At 33.4% G+C, this 18,001-nt stretch overlaps 1 protein-coding gene and 1 long non-coding RNA gene across 2 annotated transcripts; both read right to left on the reverse strand.

Moving 5' to 3' along the window:
- Positions 1–3,763, reverse strand: LOC131021975 (isocitrate dehydrogenase [NADP], chloroplastic). Its single transcript, XM_057951309.1, has 16 exons — positions 3,540–3,763; positions 2,985–3,028; positions 2,767–2,876; positions 2,643–2,680; positions 2,480–2,557; positions 2,350–2,403; positions 2,160–2,261; positions 1,915–2,006; positions 1,710–1,813; positions 1,489–1,557; positions 1,282–1,397; positions 1,082–1,116; positions 759–901; positions 524–646; positions 323–412; positions 1–232 (listed from the first exon to the last, which is right to left on the reverse strand). Exons 1-15 carry the CDS (start codon positions 3,586–3,588, stop codon positions 331–333), a joined length of 1,239 nt encoding a protein of 412 aa, XP_057807292.1. The 5' UTR covers positions 3,589–3,763; the 3' UTR covers positions 1–232; positions 323–330.
- Positions 3,764–16,574: 12,811 nt separating this feature from the next.
- On the reverse strand, positions 16,575–17,660 carry LOC131021976 (uncharacterized). The gene is made up of 2 exons (XR_009101115.1): positions 17,459–17,660; positions 16,575–17,111 (listed from the first exon to the last, which is right to left on the reverse strand). It is a non-coding gene; the product is annotated as an uncharacterized LOC131021976 (long non-coding RNA).
- Positions 17,661–18,001: the final 341 nt, after the last annotated feature.

Consider the following 18,001-nt stretch of genomic DNA (forward strand, 5'->3'; position numbering starts at 1 on the left):
TTAAAGACAAGCCATGACTTTAAACAAGTTCTGTAGAGTTTTTCCCATGGATGATGAATTGTAATATGCCAGAATGGCTGTTTCGATGTGTGTTTGAAATACATCTAAACAATATAAACCCAGCACGAAAAGTACAGCTCTTGCATAAAATGGAAGATAAATTATTGAAAAGTAGCTGCCTTAGATGGTCCCCCAGGTAATTTCGGAATCAGTCTCCCAACGCAATCCAAACCTACATATAACATACAACAGCAACAAAATATGATGGTTGGCACTCGGTAATAATTCAAAATATATCAAGATTTGGCAAGCATGAACATACAATAGTTCTCAGGATGAAAGTTTTGCTTTAAGCTCATTAGCGACTGCATCAATGAACTCTTCAGTGTTGAGATAATGGCCCCTCGTCAACCTATATCATTTTGGAAATAGGAAGGGGGTGAGCAATATGATTGCTTAAAATGAGGCAGCTTCATGATTTGAAATGAGGGAATAAAGATGATAGGCGTATAGCATTGCTTACTTGGATCCATGGATGATAAGGGCAAGATCCTTGGTCATCTTTCCAGATTCAACAACACCGATACATGCTGTTTCTAGTTTCTCAGTGAACTCCAAGAGCTTTGCGTTGTCATCCAACTTGGCCCTACCAAATTTAGTTACGTATTATACTTCAGAATCGTGCAAAGCACTAATGTACCAACTAGATTCATGGACAATAACTAGGGAGGTAAATGGAAAGAATAAACTCAAATCACCTGTGTGCAAGACCACGAGTCCAAGCAAAGATTGAGGCAATGCTATTTGTACTGGTTTCACCACCTTTTTGATGAACCCTGTAGTGCCGTGTAACAGTTCCATGGGCTGCTTCAGACTCAATAGTCTTGCCATCAGGGCACATCTAGAATGAAAGAAACACAATATCTGCTCATTATACAACTGATAACATATACCAATACAATACGTTCCAACTGATGTATAGTTTGATAATGCAAAAGGCTAATAGACATCATATTTTACAAGTTGAAAACCAGATAAGTCTTGAAAACAGATAGCATCTATAGAAGAGATCCAAACATACCAAGACTGAGGTCATAAGCCCAAGGGATCCAAAGCCTGTGAAAATGTGATCAGAAATTGAAGTTTAAATGACTTGAAAAGTGGAAAAGAACAAAAAACATAAATATATAAAAGAAGAAAACATAAGATTGTTACACACTCTATAGCAACTCTATTGCAAATTCACACATTTTAGATTTTTTTAAGTTCTGATTTCCATACCTTGCGCTAAGAAGTCACTCTGCACATCTCCATCATAGTTCTTGCAAGCCCACACGTAACCTCCATCACTCTTCAGAGCATACGCAACCATATCATCAATGAGACGGTGCTCGTACCTTAAGGTTTTGCATTACACAAAACTGACAAATTAGTTGCAAAGACAATAATGTTAGAATCAAAAGATTAAGATTAAGTAAAGAATCCTACCATATTCCAGCCTCCTCGAACTTTGATCTCCATTTTGATTCATATACTTCTTGAAATATGTCCTTAAATCTTTTTCAAGACAGGGAATAACAATTAAAACATCAAACAGGTTATAGAGATCACTAGCTTCCAGATTCGAATGGTAGTGTGCAGTTGCAAGAATGGAGCACAAAGACATACAATGGAAATCATTCAGTATACTGAGTAAATTAATTCCTTACCTGCCATCATATTTCTTGAGAATAGTGTTCTTGGTGCTAAGATATAATGGCCACTTTTTCAGGTATGCCGTGTTCATTGAAGCCTCAGCAAAAGATCGAATGGACTAATCAACAATGTTACAATCGAAAATATAAGTCAGTCACCAATAAAAATATTGTTTAAATTTCTAAATCAAAATTGCATCACAGATCTGGCAGAGCAAACCTCGTCAGTGTTGTACATTGACAAAGCAACTCCACCTTCACCAGTGAAATTGTAGACTTCCAGTTCTGTCGTTTCACCTGATCCTTCTGGCACTGCATATGGACCAAACGTTATTTTGACAGCTTAAGTGACACAAAAATAGCAATTAATAATACAAAGATAAAACAAATGTTTTTAGCATATATGGACAAATGGCAGAAGTGATTGAGATGAAAAGTAAAATGAATAACAGAAGGGCGTCATACCAAACACCATTTTAAGCTTTCCAGGTCCTTTAATTACAGCATCAGTAGCTTTGTATTGATCTCCGAAAGCATGCCTTCCAATGCATATAGGCTTCGTCCACCCTTAAGCAGTCACAAATATATTAGCACAACTAAATCACAAACTAAATAAACTGCTGAAAAACAGAACTGAAAAATATCAGCTGTGCACCTGGGATAAGTCGGGGAACATTTTTGCAGAGAATTGGTTCTCTAAAGACCGTGCCTGCATGGAGGTCGATCAAAATCATCCAAAGTCCTAGAACAATGTTAAAGACATACACTGGGCCAACTTCACTCACCATTCAAGATATTCCTAATTGTACCATTTGGACTCTTCCACATCTGCTTCAAACCAAACTCCTTAACACGAGCTTCATCTGAAAACATTGTACTTGTTATATGATATGCTTATCGGAGCTACAACAGAGGATCTCAACAACTTCAAGCCTCAAGGTTGCTTACCTGGAGTGATCGTTGCACACTTAATTGCCACATTGTACCTGCAAATGTGAAGATATACAGTGCTGAAGAGAAAGTAACAAAGAACCACTTCATTCAAAAAAGACAAATCAGAGAGATCACATACTTAAGAGTAGCTTCTGCACTCTCAACAGTAACTTTATCATCTGTGGCATCACGGTGAGTAACGCCAAGGTCAAAGTACTTTATATCCAACTCCACGAAAGGAAAAATCAACTACAAGGAACATATAAAACGAGATTATGCTCCCACACTAGCAGATTTTTAATCACAAATAAAAAGGTAGGACGAAATGAAGATAAAGCTGAAAATCTTGTAACATACCTTGTCTTTGATAAATTGCCAGATGACCCTTGTCATCTCATCACCTGAAAACGCACAGATCATAAAACAAAACAATCAATTGTTTAAGCATAAGATCGGAACAGAAACCATTGTGTCAAATTCGATCCACATCAGAGAGATGCAGAATACACGACACAGTCCCAAGTGAAAACATCAACAGCGAAGACTCAACTATCTCACATAAAGTGATATCGAAACCAAGCTTTAACTAAAAAGCAACAAATAAAATGAAGGTTGCATTAATTAATGATAAAAACTCTGGGGAAAACAGAGACTGTTAATACCTTTTTTAAAATTTTCTTTCAACTTCACATCATAAATCAAAATTCAGACGCCAATATCGCATGAAAACATATGATCTTGATATGTAACTCGGACAATCATCACCCCACCCCCACCTCACACGCACACAAACCAACCGGAAACAGTAATAAACTAATAATCAATAAACATAAGCATAAATCCGGCAGCAAAACCTACTCCAACAAACAGATCAATAAAAAGTAAGAGAGAGAGCAAAGATCTGAATCTAACCGTCCATCTCAACGATGGGGTTGGCCACCTTGATCTTCTGGATCGCCATAGCTTATCTTTTGCTTTGTTTATCTGTTTTAGTCTTCCAAAATGAGCAGACGAAGAGAAATGGTTGAAGGAGGAGCAGACTATATAAAGGAGAGAGAGTGAGAGAGAGAGGGAGAGTAGGTGAAGTGGGGCTTTGGCCTCGTGAGGGTTTTTGCAGTCTAGAAAGATGAGGTGTCACAATGAAAAAATCTACTACTATTTCATTTATTTTTAATGATTTTTTCTTTTTTCAGAATATTTTGTTTTTGTTGTTTTGTGTTTCACTAGCAGTATGTTTTTGTGTTTACCATGCTTAGATGTTCAAGTCATATTTCATTTCTTTTTTCCTGTTCTATCTAATTAGTACTCTCTCCGTCCACAAATTAAAGCTTCATTTGAGGATAGGCACGGAGACTAAAAAAGCTAAAAAATGTGTTGTGGATGAAATATAAGGGTAGTTGACTAAAGTGATAAAGTAGTTGACTAAAGTGTTAAAGGTGTTGTGTGGTGGGTCCACTAGTGATAAAGTGTAATAAATATAGAATATAAAAATAATAAAGTTGTTATAAGGTGAGTCCATTAGTGACAAATGGTAGTAAATATAGGAAAAGAAGAAGAGTAAAAAGGTACATAAAGCACAATAGGGCTTTAATTGGTGGACAAAAATTTAAGTGCAAGTAGACTTTAATTCGTGGACGGAAGGAGTATTATCTATTAGCGCTGAATTTATATTCAATATTGTATTATACATGGACATACAAAATACAATGCAAATACATCCAGATCTAATTTCATACGTATAAAAATAATTCCACCTCTATAGTCTATTATGAACATTCTAGATGAAGTATTCACATCTCACATATTAAACGGACAAACTTAGGTTCAATCTCCATCTCGTGTACCTAAGAAGTTAGAAGTTTCACCCTTTATCAATTGAGTATTTATTTTTTGCCTCAAAAAAAAAATTGAGTATTTATTATGGTTCTACAAAAAATGAGCATTTACTATAAAAATCAAAATACTGTTAAGATCTTAAAGCTGCAATCTTACTATTTCTGTTAGATGATATACTCCTTACTAATGGAGTGGATATGTATGTGATAGTTCATAACATCTCAAGTTTAATTAAATTCAATCGATACTTAAGTCTAAATCTATTACTCCCTCCGTCTCATGAAGCATGATCCATTTCTTTTCGGCACGAAAATTAAGAAATTGGTAGTTTGTGTGTTAAGTGTGATAGGTGAAAAAGTGAAAAGGTGAATAAAAGGTAAATTTTTTGTTATTTTTAGAAACAGGTCAAGTTTCGTGGAACAAACTAAAAAGGAAACTGGGTCATGCTTCGTGGGACGAAGGGAGTATATTGGTTATCACATAAATTTGTTTTAAGTGCTTTTTGGCTCGATAGCAACTATATATTTTTTTTGGAAGAGGTTCTGTGGGTAGACGTTCGTACAATGTGAACTACTCACATATTCTAATAGAATATTTATTAATGTTATTTTTAATAGAGTTAATTGCCTGTAAATCCATAACGTTTTCATGGAATTGGTTTTTGCTCCTAATTTAAAAAATCTGCTTTTAAATACATAACCTTTCATTTTTGTCTCGATTTTATCCGGTGATCGATTTTTTCTTACGCCGGCGCTGGAAATGATACTGTGATAGTCAGAATTGACACGGTGGCACATTTATGACACATGAATTTTTTTTTTTTAAAAAAAAGCACCTCATCTTGTTCCCCAACCTCCCCACTCCCAAACCCTAATTTCCCATCTCCCCCAACCCACCACCGCTCCTGTGGCCACCATCGGCCGCCGCTGTTTCCCTCCGGCGAAAAGCCACTCCCATTCTAGGCACCAATGATATGGATTTTTTATTTTTACTCTTTAATTTTTTTTTTCCAAATGTCATAAATGTGCCTAGTGGAGAATTCTGACTACCACCGTGTCAATTCCGACTGCCACAGTGTCATTTCCGACGTCGGCGTAAGAAAAAATCGGTCATGGGACAAAATCGAGACAAAAATGAAAGATTATCTATTTAAAAACAGATTTTTAAAATTATGAGCAAAAACTAATTCCGTGAAAACGTTATTGATTTAAAAATAACTAACCCTTTTTAATATGACACTTATAAATATTTTATTATAACATGTGAATGATTTGCATCATGTAAATATATGTATAAAAAAAAATTGTGTTTCCTCATTATCATGAAAAGATAAAATTATATCTCTAAATATTAATTGACTGCTAGTCTACGAAATTGTTGAAAGCATGACTAAATTGACAATATTGAAAGAGTTTGATATATCAAACTCTGAATGATATAATTGAGAGTTTGATATAAATATAATTAAAAAACCTAGCAAATTCCACAACCTACTTACTAGCCGCAGGGACAATGTTTATGGCTAAAAATTAGTAGAGTATGGTTTCTATAGACGCGGAACAATTTTACATTGGATACCCATACCCATTACATGAAATTAGTACTCCGCTAAAAATTAGTAGTGTATGTAAGACAAAAAATGAGACTTCTCATTTATTTAATAAAGTATAAAGTTTTAATCGAAAAATCGAACTGTTTTACATTAAAAAAAAATGACTTGACACAACGAGGAGCAGCAAGATTTGAACTTTAATTTTAATTATTTATAGACTAAAATTTGCACCGCTAATCTCCTGAGAGACATGTTTTACAATTTTTTGAGTTACATTAAAAAAAATTTACGCACTTTCAAGTTAGAATTAGGATAAATAGTACTTCATTCGTCCCAAAGTATTCATATTTTCATTTTTGAATGTCCCATATTTTTTATATCCATTTTTATTTTTAGTAAATGTTTGTAGAACCCTTAGAGCATCCACAACGCTAGTTAGGGACGCGCCGGACCTAGTCGACGCCTGGGCAGAGCCGCACGCTGTTCCTCGCATGGTGTCGGGCACGATCGAAGGGGAAGGCGCGTGCGTTCACGTGACGCAATATTTAAAACAAAAAAAATCATTTTTTTTTAAAGTAGACTGTTTGGTCGAATTTTTTTTATTGTTATTTTTTTCTAGTTTACCGTTTGGGGGGGGGGGGGGGGGGCAATGACTAGTTTAGGTTTTTTTTTCCCCCTCTATATATACTACTTCTTTCTCCCTCAAATTTGCACAATAGCATCTCCACTTCTTTCTCCCTCAAATTTTCACAATTCTATCTTTGTCTCTCAAATTTATTTCAAGTAATGGATCGTCAATTTGATGATTACTTAGATAAATATGTTGGAGGCTGGGGTGTGCCTACTTCCAACCTGATGATGGGGTTTGCTCCTTTCTTTCAAGTCTCCAATATTTTGGCTCTGGGCTCTCTTCCAACTCCGACAACGCCACAACCCATGTTGAAGTCTAAGAGGTGAAGCCAAAGTCTTCGAAGACCCGCATCGGGTATACGAGCGCTGAGACGGAGCTCATATGCATGTTGTAGGCAGAGGCTACCCACAACCCAGTTTTGAGAACGTCCCGAAGGGCTCTTCTTAAATTTGGGGAGCTCTTCTTTTAAGAGGAGGTTGTTGAATGTATTGAGAGTGATAAAAATGTATTATAATTAGTATGAAAAGTGATGAAAATATGAAAAATAAAGATAACTGATGTATTATAAGTGATGGATATAGTTTAAAAATATAGAATATATTTTTTTTATGAACGTTCCAAGAAAAAAATTAGGAAATTTTATCATGGATGAAGAGAATATTTATTTTTTAAAATGTAAAGAAGGTACTCTAAATATACACCAATTTAATTTTCAACAGCAAAAGTAGGTATACTAGTTATACTATTGTTTAAAGAAAAGGGTTAATGCCGTGAAAAACCATGAACTTTGGGCCGATTTTCAAGTTTGCCATGAACTTTTTTTTTATCAAAAATTCCATGAACTTAAGGGGTTGAACAATTTTTCCATGCTTTTTTGCTCCGGTGAAGCTCCGAGCTGACGTGTCGCTTACGTGGTAATACCAAGCTGATCTGTCGCCTACGTGGTAATATCGAGCTGATGTGGCACGTACGTGGTAATACCGAGCAGAGTCGGCAGAGCAGAGCAGATTCGGCAGAGCTGAGTCGTAGAGTCGGGGCAGAGTCGGCAGAGCTGCCTCTGGCAGCTCTGCACTCTGGCAAGGCTTAGTCAGCTCTGGAACCCTTCGTCATCTTCAATTTTAGGCTCGCATTAATCCAGAATTCTCCACCGCCGCTGGCTGAACCTAAACACTACGCTAGATTGACTCGCAATAGGACGAGATCTATTGTAACGTGTAAGCTAACCCAAGTCGTCTCCCAAGGAAGATCTTTAAGGGCTTCTAATTGTATCGCAGGAAAAATAGTAAAGGTTTGATTTAAAAACTAAAACTTTGTAAATTAAACTCAACTTGGAAAGTAAAATTAAACTTGTAAATGAAACTTAAACTTAATCTAGGCAAGAAACTATGAAAACCCTAGGCGAGAATTAAACAACTTAAATTAAATCTAACTTAAGAAATTAAAGACTTGTAAATTAAAAACCTTATAATCTAGGCGTGAAACTAAAGTGCATAATTTAAATTGCATAATTGAAAGGAAAGCATAAACGTAAAGGCAAAGCGTAAACATGATGAAACGAAAGTACTTGAATTAAATACGAAATACCGTAAAATCCTTGAACGTGCAATTGCTGTCACTCAATCACAATCCAAGAAGAAACTAAAAACTAAATTGAAATCTAACTTAGAACAATGAATTTGAAAACTAGAAGAAACTAAGAAAGCATGAAAAAACGCCTAAGTCTTGGTTGCCTTGCGGAAGAATAACTCTCTCAAGGTGGAACGACGATTAGGGCAAAATGATGATGATTACAATGAAAAACAAGGCCCTATTTATAGACTTCAATTCAATCTTGATCACCATCAAACTTGTCATGCAAAGCTGGACTCTAAAGGAAATAGAATCGTGCAAAGGAAGGAAAGTTCATCAGAATCGTGCTCTGCAAGTCATCTTCACTCTGGCGAGAATTGGCTAACTCTGAAAATTCGGCTTTGGAAAGGTACAGTGCAGAGCTAAAAGTCAGCTCTGGCATTAGCGAGCTCTGAAAAAGGCAGAGCTGAAAGTCAGCTCTGCAAAGTTCAGCTCTGCAAAGTTTGTTGACTCTGTCGATCTTTAGCTCTGCTCTGTCAAGTTTATTCTGGCGCGTAAGTCAGCTCTGTCTATTTAGCTCTGATGCTTTAGCTCTGCTCTGACACGTTTGTTCTGCTCTGGAGATTTTAGCTCTGATAGGGAAGTTCAGCTCTGGAGACTTCAGCTCTGACTCTGCAAGTCAGCTCTGCTTTGCTACAAAGCTATCCTCGCAGCTCTGCTCTGGCGAGCTTCTTTGCTCTGCTCTGCAGCGGGCTTTTTGGCTCTGGTGCAGGCTTTTCAGCTCTGTACACCAGAGTGTGCCTAAAAACGTCATTCTTAACCCAAAATCTCAAAAATCACACTCTTCCATCTATAAAACCTAAATCTCCTGCAAAGCATAAAACAAACCATAAAACGCACCAATTTCCAGAAGATTTAACTTAAAATATGCACATGCAAACCCCTAAAATAAGAACAATTAAGCATAAATCAACCGCCGCCCACCGCAGACCTCGCATCATTCCAGAAATTCTTCTTCTCCCCATACCTCCACCGCCGCCGTCCACCACAAACCTCGCGATGTTCTTCTTCTTCCCCAAATATCCATCGCCGCCGTCGACTTCTTCTCCCTTAAAAAATCTTCTTCTTCCCCAGATCTCGCGCCGCCGACCTCACACCTCACTAGGGTTTGCGCTCACTTTTGCGAGATTAAGGAATGAGAGATTTAGGAAACTAGGGCTCTGCAAAACTGAGGGCAGGGGCAGTCCGGTGGGCGGCTCTTCGCCGGAGTTCAGAGAGGAGAAGATGGGGGCTAGAATTTGAGGTACACCGACGTCGTTTTACGCCCAACTAAACGACGTCGTTTTGGTTCCCGTCCGGCGGCGCCATGTCATATTTCAGGTCACTGAAAAGTGCCAAGTCAACACTCAATTTGGGGATTTTTGAAAACCATGACAAAATTGATCAGTTGGTTAAGTTCATGGAAAATTTGATAAAAAAAATACTCCCTCCGTCCGCCAAAAGTATTCCACTTTGGCCGGGCACAGAGTTTAATAAAATGTGTGATGATGTTGATGTAGTGGAGAAAGGGGCCCACCACTTTATGAGATGTGTGGTTGAGATTGAATTTGGGGTGGGTTTTTTTGTAAATAAATAGTGTTTGTAAGGATAAAATATAAAGGTGGATGGTGAGACCATGGCTTAAAAAGGAAAGTGGAATACTTTTTGCGGACGCCAAATATAGTAATTGTGGAATACTTTTGGCGGACGGAGGGAGTAATTCATAAAAAGTTTGAAAATCGCACCAAAGTTCATGATTTTTCACGGATTAACCTAAAGAAAACTATAATTTCGACTGATCTTACATTTTCTTTTTTATAACTTCAAAAGAAAGGGGAGACACTATAAAAGAAGTTTCTATTAGTGACATGAGAATTGATAATTAATATTCGTGTCATAAAAATTAATGATATTTAAAAATGTAATTATTAGTGATTAATTATATTATTAAATATCATTAATTTTTATAACACAAGTAATAGCTATCAAGTTTTATGTTACCATTGGAAAAAAAATTTACAGCCGGGGGAGGGGGGATTTTGAATGAATTTTTGTAACTGTCACAATAATAATACTTTAAACCCAAAATATATTTTTTGAAGACCTTTAAACCCAAAATATAAAATTATTGTTTTTGTGCAAGTGGCAGACAGCCACCTATACATTTACTTCGATCCCCCACTTGCTTAAATGAGATATTCACCGAGATCCATCCGTCCGTAATAATTACACATAATTGGTATATTTTTAAGGATGAATATCCCAAATTTTAGAAGTTTTAATAAAAGTACTTTTATCTGAAAAAAAAATTATATTAGAATGAAAAAAAATTTATGTACATTGAAATATACGGTGCATCTATCATAATGAGAATTGATTATTTTTAATTATAATTTAATAAATTTTCAATTATATATATATATATATATATATATATATATATATTTGAGAGATTCAATTATAATTTATTAAAACAGACTCAGGGTGCACCGGCGTGGCCCGAAATTCCCAATTGGCTTGGAACACTCAGCTGTCACCAAAGGAATAAAAGATAAAATTAAACTACTCTTTTGACAAAAATGTTCTTTTCAAATAATTGAAAATTCGTCCAATAGATACAAAAGGAAATGGAAAAGGGGTGCAAACGGATAAGACCAGAAAAATATCTACATCATCATTAATATCCAATCCGTCCACACGAAAACTTGTCCAAATTTATTATTTTTATCAATCCACGATAATTTGTCATAAATATTACTTTGAAAAATAATCTTATTAACTACTCCCCAATCACATTTATCTCGATACTTTTACTTTAAACACAAAAAATAAGAATAAACAGTTAAAAATGTAAAGTGAGTGGGGACCACTTGTTTAATGTGTGTACAGAAAGTAGGAACCACATACTATTTTTAGAAAGTGTCATTATAAAGAGGACAAATTAAAAATAATGATAGCTGTGAATTCGCGGGCAATTTTCACAACCAAAACTAACGATAGCTGTGAATTTGCGGGCAATTTTTAACTTTTTATATGTAAGGATAAAATGGTAAGTGTGGTTAATTTTTAAATTTTTTATTTTAATAATAATGTTTAAATTTACTATTCTAAAGTGGCTATTTTCAAAATCCACTCAATCATATAACAATATAAAATATGACCTCTAATTACCAACTCATTCGCTCTATCAATAGCAAAATAACTCCCACTTACTAATTACATAGTTTTCAAATATATCTTCAACTCCAATAGACTGTGGTCCAAGACTCAAAACTACTTTGGCTTTCTGCAATGGTGGTTAAAGTATCTCATAAAATTCTAAATTTGTTAGTTCTGATCTAACATCATCATGTGCCTGTAATTGTCAAATCAGCATCGGCAATGTATGCAGTGCACATATGATATGACATCAATTCAAAGGCCATGCATCACTATCATATGATATCTTTACAACCAATGTCGATTTTTTCACTAAAATTTCTCTAACCCCGATCTTGATTTTTAACTAGTAATGTATCTGAAATTCAAATATAACTAAGCACAAATAAAATTATAAGTATATTTTTACATGTGAGTTTGAGATTGAATATAGATACTTTCAAACTATTGACATTATTAGACAATCTAGCATAAATTTGTACACACAAATAAATCTATACTATATTAAAAAGGGAGTTTTCAATTTGAAATTAATTTCAAATTAATTTCAAAATTGAGTGGCAATTTTATAGTTATAATAAAATTGAAGGTTTATATTTAAACTATATATTTTAATTTTTATTTTCATTTTCCTTAACTTCTTATTTGTTGTTACATTTCTTTCCAAAATTGTGAAATTCGATTAATTATAAAATATTTAATTTGCATATCAAATTAAAGATCACGATAAGAGCTTTAATATGATATATTTTATGAAAATATTTGATTTAAAATGTAAAACTTAAATTGGTTTAAATATTAAAGTTTTATAAATTTCTATCTCCCCTCTCATCTTTTTTGAATAAATATATTTTAATCTTTTTAATTAGTATTTTATTTTTAATTTTTTAAACTAATTTTTTTGTTTTGATTGTTCATAATATCAAATTTTATAATTGTGAATTCTTTTTTATTTTTTTAATATTCAATTCAAATATATTCAATTAATATTAAATTTTTATTATATTTATAAGTATAATAATTGAATTAATATTAATTTTATATAAATATAAAAATTTAAAATATTTTCCATGCAAATGCTAGTACTATGAAAATTCACAATATGGAATCCCCATTTTTAGGACCTAAAAGCAGCGAAACGATCACTACCCCTGAAAATGCTTATTTGCGCCATTGTATTTGTGCTGCACATAAATGGCTCCGACCGGTATCTCCAAATTCAAACTCAGTCTATAATATATATGTAAATTTCATATTAAATAATAGTCATATTACAACCTTGAAGTTATTCTTTTTTTTTAAACGAAAAGTAAACTTGATATTAAACCAAATCAGCAACAACAATATCCGAGAGCTCAAAAGAATATTTTTCACATTTCACTTCTCATGCCACTTTTTATAGTACTTTTCAACCATGCCTATATATAAAGAGAGAAAAGTAAGTGAGAATGTTATATTTTGTGAGAATGAGAATCGATATAAATAAGCAAGTATAAATGATTGAATAAGGTGCTCGAATCTTAAAGGAGGACGAGGAGGGGAGAGGGGGGGGGGGGGAGAGATTTCACCAATTAACTGAATTATAATTATGCATTACAAGTAGTTTATTCAACATTATATATTGATTTATTCATTATTCTCATTTAATGATTATTTCCGTGAGAAATGAGAATAACGAATAAAGATCGTGAGAAATAGTCATTGAATGAGAATAACGAATAATTTAGTATATGGTGTTGAATAACGAATAATTTAGTATATGGTGTCAAATAAGCTGCTTGTAATACATAAATAGTCGCGATTCAGTTAATTGGTGAAATTTTCACCCCCTCTAAGATTCAAACTCATGTTTGAATAGTTATTCATGCATTACTAGCATCTTGTTCAACTCTATATATACTGGCTTATTCATATCAATTCTCATTTTCACAATATATATATATATATATATATATATATATATATATATATATATATATATATATATATATATATATATATATATATATATATAGGGGAGGGCTAGGGTGAAAACACCCTTTAGTGTATAAAATAGGAACTAATCTTAACCCTTAATCTTTAAATCTGGACGGTTGAGATTGTAAATTAATTAGCTATCCAATTCGAAGGCCACATACGTATAATTCACACCAATTTTTAATACAAGGGCTTTTTTGGTATATTTTTTTCGATTAATTATCTGCAACAATTCTTCCTCGAAAATTGTGCAATTAAATAAGGAAAATTAGATTTGAAATGATTAGTATGGAGAATTGCAGTGAAACAATCGAATAAACTAAAATACATTATGCAATGAATGTGAATCAACTATTGATTACTCTTCGAATTTGAACATTAATTTAAAATATTTCGAACCAATCATTGTAGGATTTAGTTTCTACCATTTTTTGTAGACGATTTTCTTCTTCAGATTTCATTTGCAGATTCATTCCACATAGATCTATGGATTGGAGGTTGCTGATCATTTTAATCAAGTGAACCACAATGATGTTGATGAAGAAGACGAAACTAGGGCTTTAACATGGCGAGGACGAAGAATGCGAGTGAGGTTCGTAACTTTCGACCTTGTTTCTTTTTGAGTTTTATGCGCAAAATTTAGCATTCATCTGTGTCAAAAATGAATCTTCTTATGTTCTCTGCGAAATGGTTGATTTGTTGAAGGGTTGTGGTTCAAAATAAACCCCAGCATGAATTATATGGATTTCTCTATGAATCAAATTGCTCAAAGAGCAGTATAATTATGACTGTCATGGATTTCTCTATATATGAATTTATGTGTTTGTGTAATGAATCAATACGTACAGTGTGGTGCTAGCGGTTCGTGGAAATTTCATATTTTTAATGTGTTACTATGCCTAACTGCTTAATGTATTTTTTTGCAGCAAAGATAAATCAAAATGCAAAGGGAAAGAAATCATTGATGCATCTCTCAATGGTGAGGCAAGCTGTTATAACAGCTGAAGGTAGAAATTATGAAACTAAAATAAAATTCAGTCTAGAATAATTATGTATAGATTTATGTATTGGATTCATTCTGGAACAATTATGTGTAGTTTTATGTATTGGATTCATTCCAATAATGTTCATGAATTATATTATTATTGTGATTGAATTGAATAATTTTTTGTTTTGTTTTATTTGGGGATGTTTTGTAGTAGTTATTTCTATTATAACTTATTTGATTCATTCCAATAGCTTATTAGTTCGTAAGTATTGTGATTATGATTCATCGCAGATAATAAGTGAATTCGTACACATATAATGATTGGGAAAAAATGTATTCGTAATTGTGAAGTATCAGTTCTTAGCAGTGTACATGTAAATTCGAAAATAAAATGGAGCGTAATCACGAAATCTGAGTTCATACCATTATATTAAATTTAATAAATTTTGATTTAGTTAATTCTTAAGTATTGTAAGTATTCATTCCATATAATAAGTGGATTCGTTCACATATACTAAATTCAAAAATTAATTTTGTAATCATGAGACATTAGTTCATAATTGTGTATAAGTAAATTCGAAAAAGAAATGGAAAGTAATCGTGATCGAATGATGAGAACGTACCATTATAGAAAAGTTTATAGATTTGGAATTAAAAATGATGCGTAAGTACACACTTGCTAAAATAAAAAGGTAAATTCAAATATTTGTATTTTTTAATGAACTTTTGCTCCACCCAGCCGAATTGGATCGTCTGAAAAATTAAAAATAATAGCTTAACTTTTATTTTTTTTGCCAAAATTCATGATAATCAAATGATCCATACATAAAAATAATAGTTTAACTTCTTCTTTTTTTTGGCCAAAATGCATGATAATCAAATAATTCATACATAAATGATTGTGAATTCATATTATAATATGCTGAATTCGTCAAAGTTTGATAGAATATAAATATGATAAGAAAAATAATTAAACAAACTATTACTCCACAAAATAATATAAACATGATGAACAAAAAAAAGATCATAAATTACGAAAAATAAAGCCTCCTTTATGGGGAAAGAAACTATTATCAAATGAAATGAATAATGATAAAATATTTCAAAGATAATTCTGGATGAGATCGGTTCAGATTCCGTAGCTTTGGAATTACAACCGATAATTCATTTACATATCTAACATAATTCATACCATCAACTCCGTAATTCATACGTAATATATTCATAATTCATCTGCTCAAATAAAAATATTTTACACATAATATGGAAGTAGTACGAATTATTTTTTATTTACGTACGAATTATTTTTTATTTATGTATGAATTATTTATTTTAGCCTCATCCTATATGTGTTGTATGAATTATTTTTGGTTTTTGTACGAATTATTTATTTTTAGGTACAAATTATCATATGTTATTGTCTGAATTAAATATTAAGATGAATCAAATAATGTATTTGAATGCGTCATCTGCATCGTTATAGAGGCCTGAGTATTTTGAAATTTATTGAATAAAAAAACGTGTAGATTTAGTGCTAAACCTTTTAGATTTGATAGTATATGGAAAGCAGTACAAATTTAATAAATGATATCCCCAAATACAAGGAATAACGGATTGCTTAAAATTTAAATTACTAATATATCCTCCTATAAACTACCGTGTTTCTACAGAGATCAAATTTAAGATTAATAATGGCCATCAGATCCTATCAATCCAAGGGTTGTTGTTGGATCCTATTTTATATGGTAAAATGTATTTTTATTTTAGCCTCCCCCTATATATATATATATATATATATATATATATATAGGGTTAGATTCTATGGAAACACAAAGTTAGATGAAGAAAGGAGACGCAATGTAGTAGCCCGCTCTTTTATTTATGATTAAGATTAGTAAATGCGATATTTAATTATTGCATCCTCCAGTAATGTTAATCCAGCTGAGATTCTGAATTAGATATTTCCACGTGAAATGATCGTGATTTATTCATTGAGCAGACAATTATTTATTTTTCAGAATGATAACTGACTTAGCAAAATCAGGTTATTAATTTTATATGCTATAGAATATTATTTCCATCTATTATTGTTATTCAAGTCGTGGATTATTTCGGCTTGTGAAGCGAATTAAATCTACGGATCCAATTTAGATTCATTCTACGAGTATCACGATATTAGTAAGGCAGGAAATCAAATATCGAATAACAAGATTTATTAGAGTATTCAGTATAGTAGCAAACTAGAGATTGTATTACATTTTCAGATACCCAAATACACCATTAAATAGCAAGACTAGAATTAGTATTGCAGATACTAATAGTAAGATATAAAATGACCATGACCAACACTGAAGAATTTCATTAGTCACACCCACAACTCTACACTATCTATTACAAACATCACTCAATTCCTAGCCTACTCCCTACATTCCTATTATTACGGCAGCAACAAGAAAGAAAAGGAAAGGCATGCGTGTGGGAACAAACAAGCTGTCAATCAGCCACAACTTTACCTATTCTCTCTCAAGGCTTTCACATGGCATAGAGGACTAGATATTCAAGATTAGCTACCAAATTCACTCCTTTAATAATTCAACAGCAAACTTCCTTCATACCACTCCCATTCTACACTAAAAACTTCACCAAAAGAAAGAAAGACTTCATTTACTGCTGCCGACTTCAAAGGATGTAAGCTTTGGCTTTAATTCCTCCACTTCCTCCCTGAATTTCAGCCTGCATTTAATAGGGAAACAATACACAATTCATTTCAGCTATCTTCTCATTGAGACCAATTCAATGGCAATAGACAGCCACCGACACCAAGCATTTGCAGGTGAATACTAAACTCAGCTCTTCATGCATCATACCATCACATACATGTTTGAATAGAAATATAGAGGTGTAAACATTTATATATGCTTATGGACCCAGCAGTCACACGTAAAGAAATCAGTTTGTATATAAATCTTCTTAAAATCAAATATACACACTCTTATATTCAATTCAAAGATCTAATCTTTGAATTGATTTTAATACTTTTGACTATTGATTCTTATTTTCAACACCTACAGCCACCCTACCTCTGTACCATCTCCGTAGAGTGCTCAAGTGTTCAGCCAACAACCATTCCCTCTTAGTCTTAAACCTCCAGCCAGCAATCTCACTTCATTCTCTCCCATTCCACACTAAGGACTTTTGAGAGAGAAACGGGAGAATCCATTACTGCTGCAAGACTTCAAATGAGTTTGTCTCCACGAGAATCAATAGCAACACAGCAGCCACCCAACAGTTTGAACATATCCAAGGTAATTTGCTATCTCAAGTATTCAATTCAGTTCGCATCCATATTTAGCATAATCATAGTTCATCTACCTCAAATAGCCATGAAATACTTTACAACAGGAGGATTTATATACTTCACATTCACAACCTGATGCATTCTAGAATAGCAAGTTGTAAGAATTTCCCCAAATCCTTAACAACTACTAGAAACTAGAAAGGAAGAGAAAAGTGGAACTTAGCTCTTAGATGGGGAAGGGCCGACTGCCTCGTGTGGTTTGAGACAAAGACGACGATAACGGTGACAGGGGCGAACTCTCTCGGCCTCGCCGAGACCCGAGGCG

This window comes from Salvia miltiorrhiza, chromosome 4, assembly GCF_028751815.1.
Source record: "Salvia miltiorrhiza cultivar Shanhuang (shh) chromosome 4, IMPLAD_Smil_shh, whole genome shotgun sequence".
NCBI lineage: Eukaryota > Viridiplantae > Streptophyta > Magnoliopsida > Lamiales > Lamiaceae > Salvia > Salvia miltiorrhiza.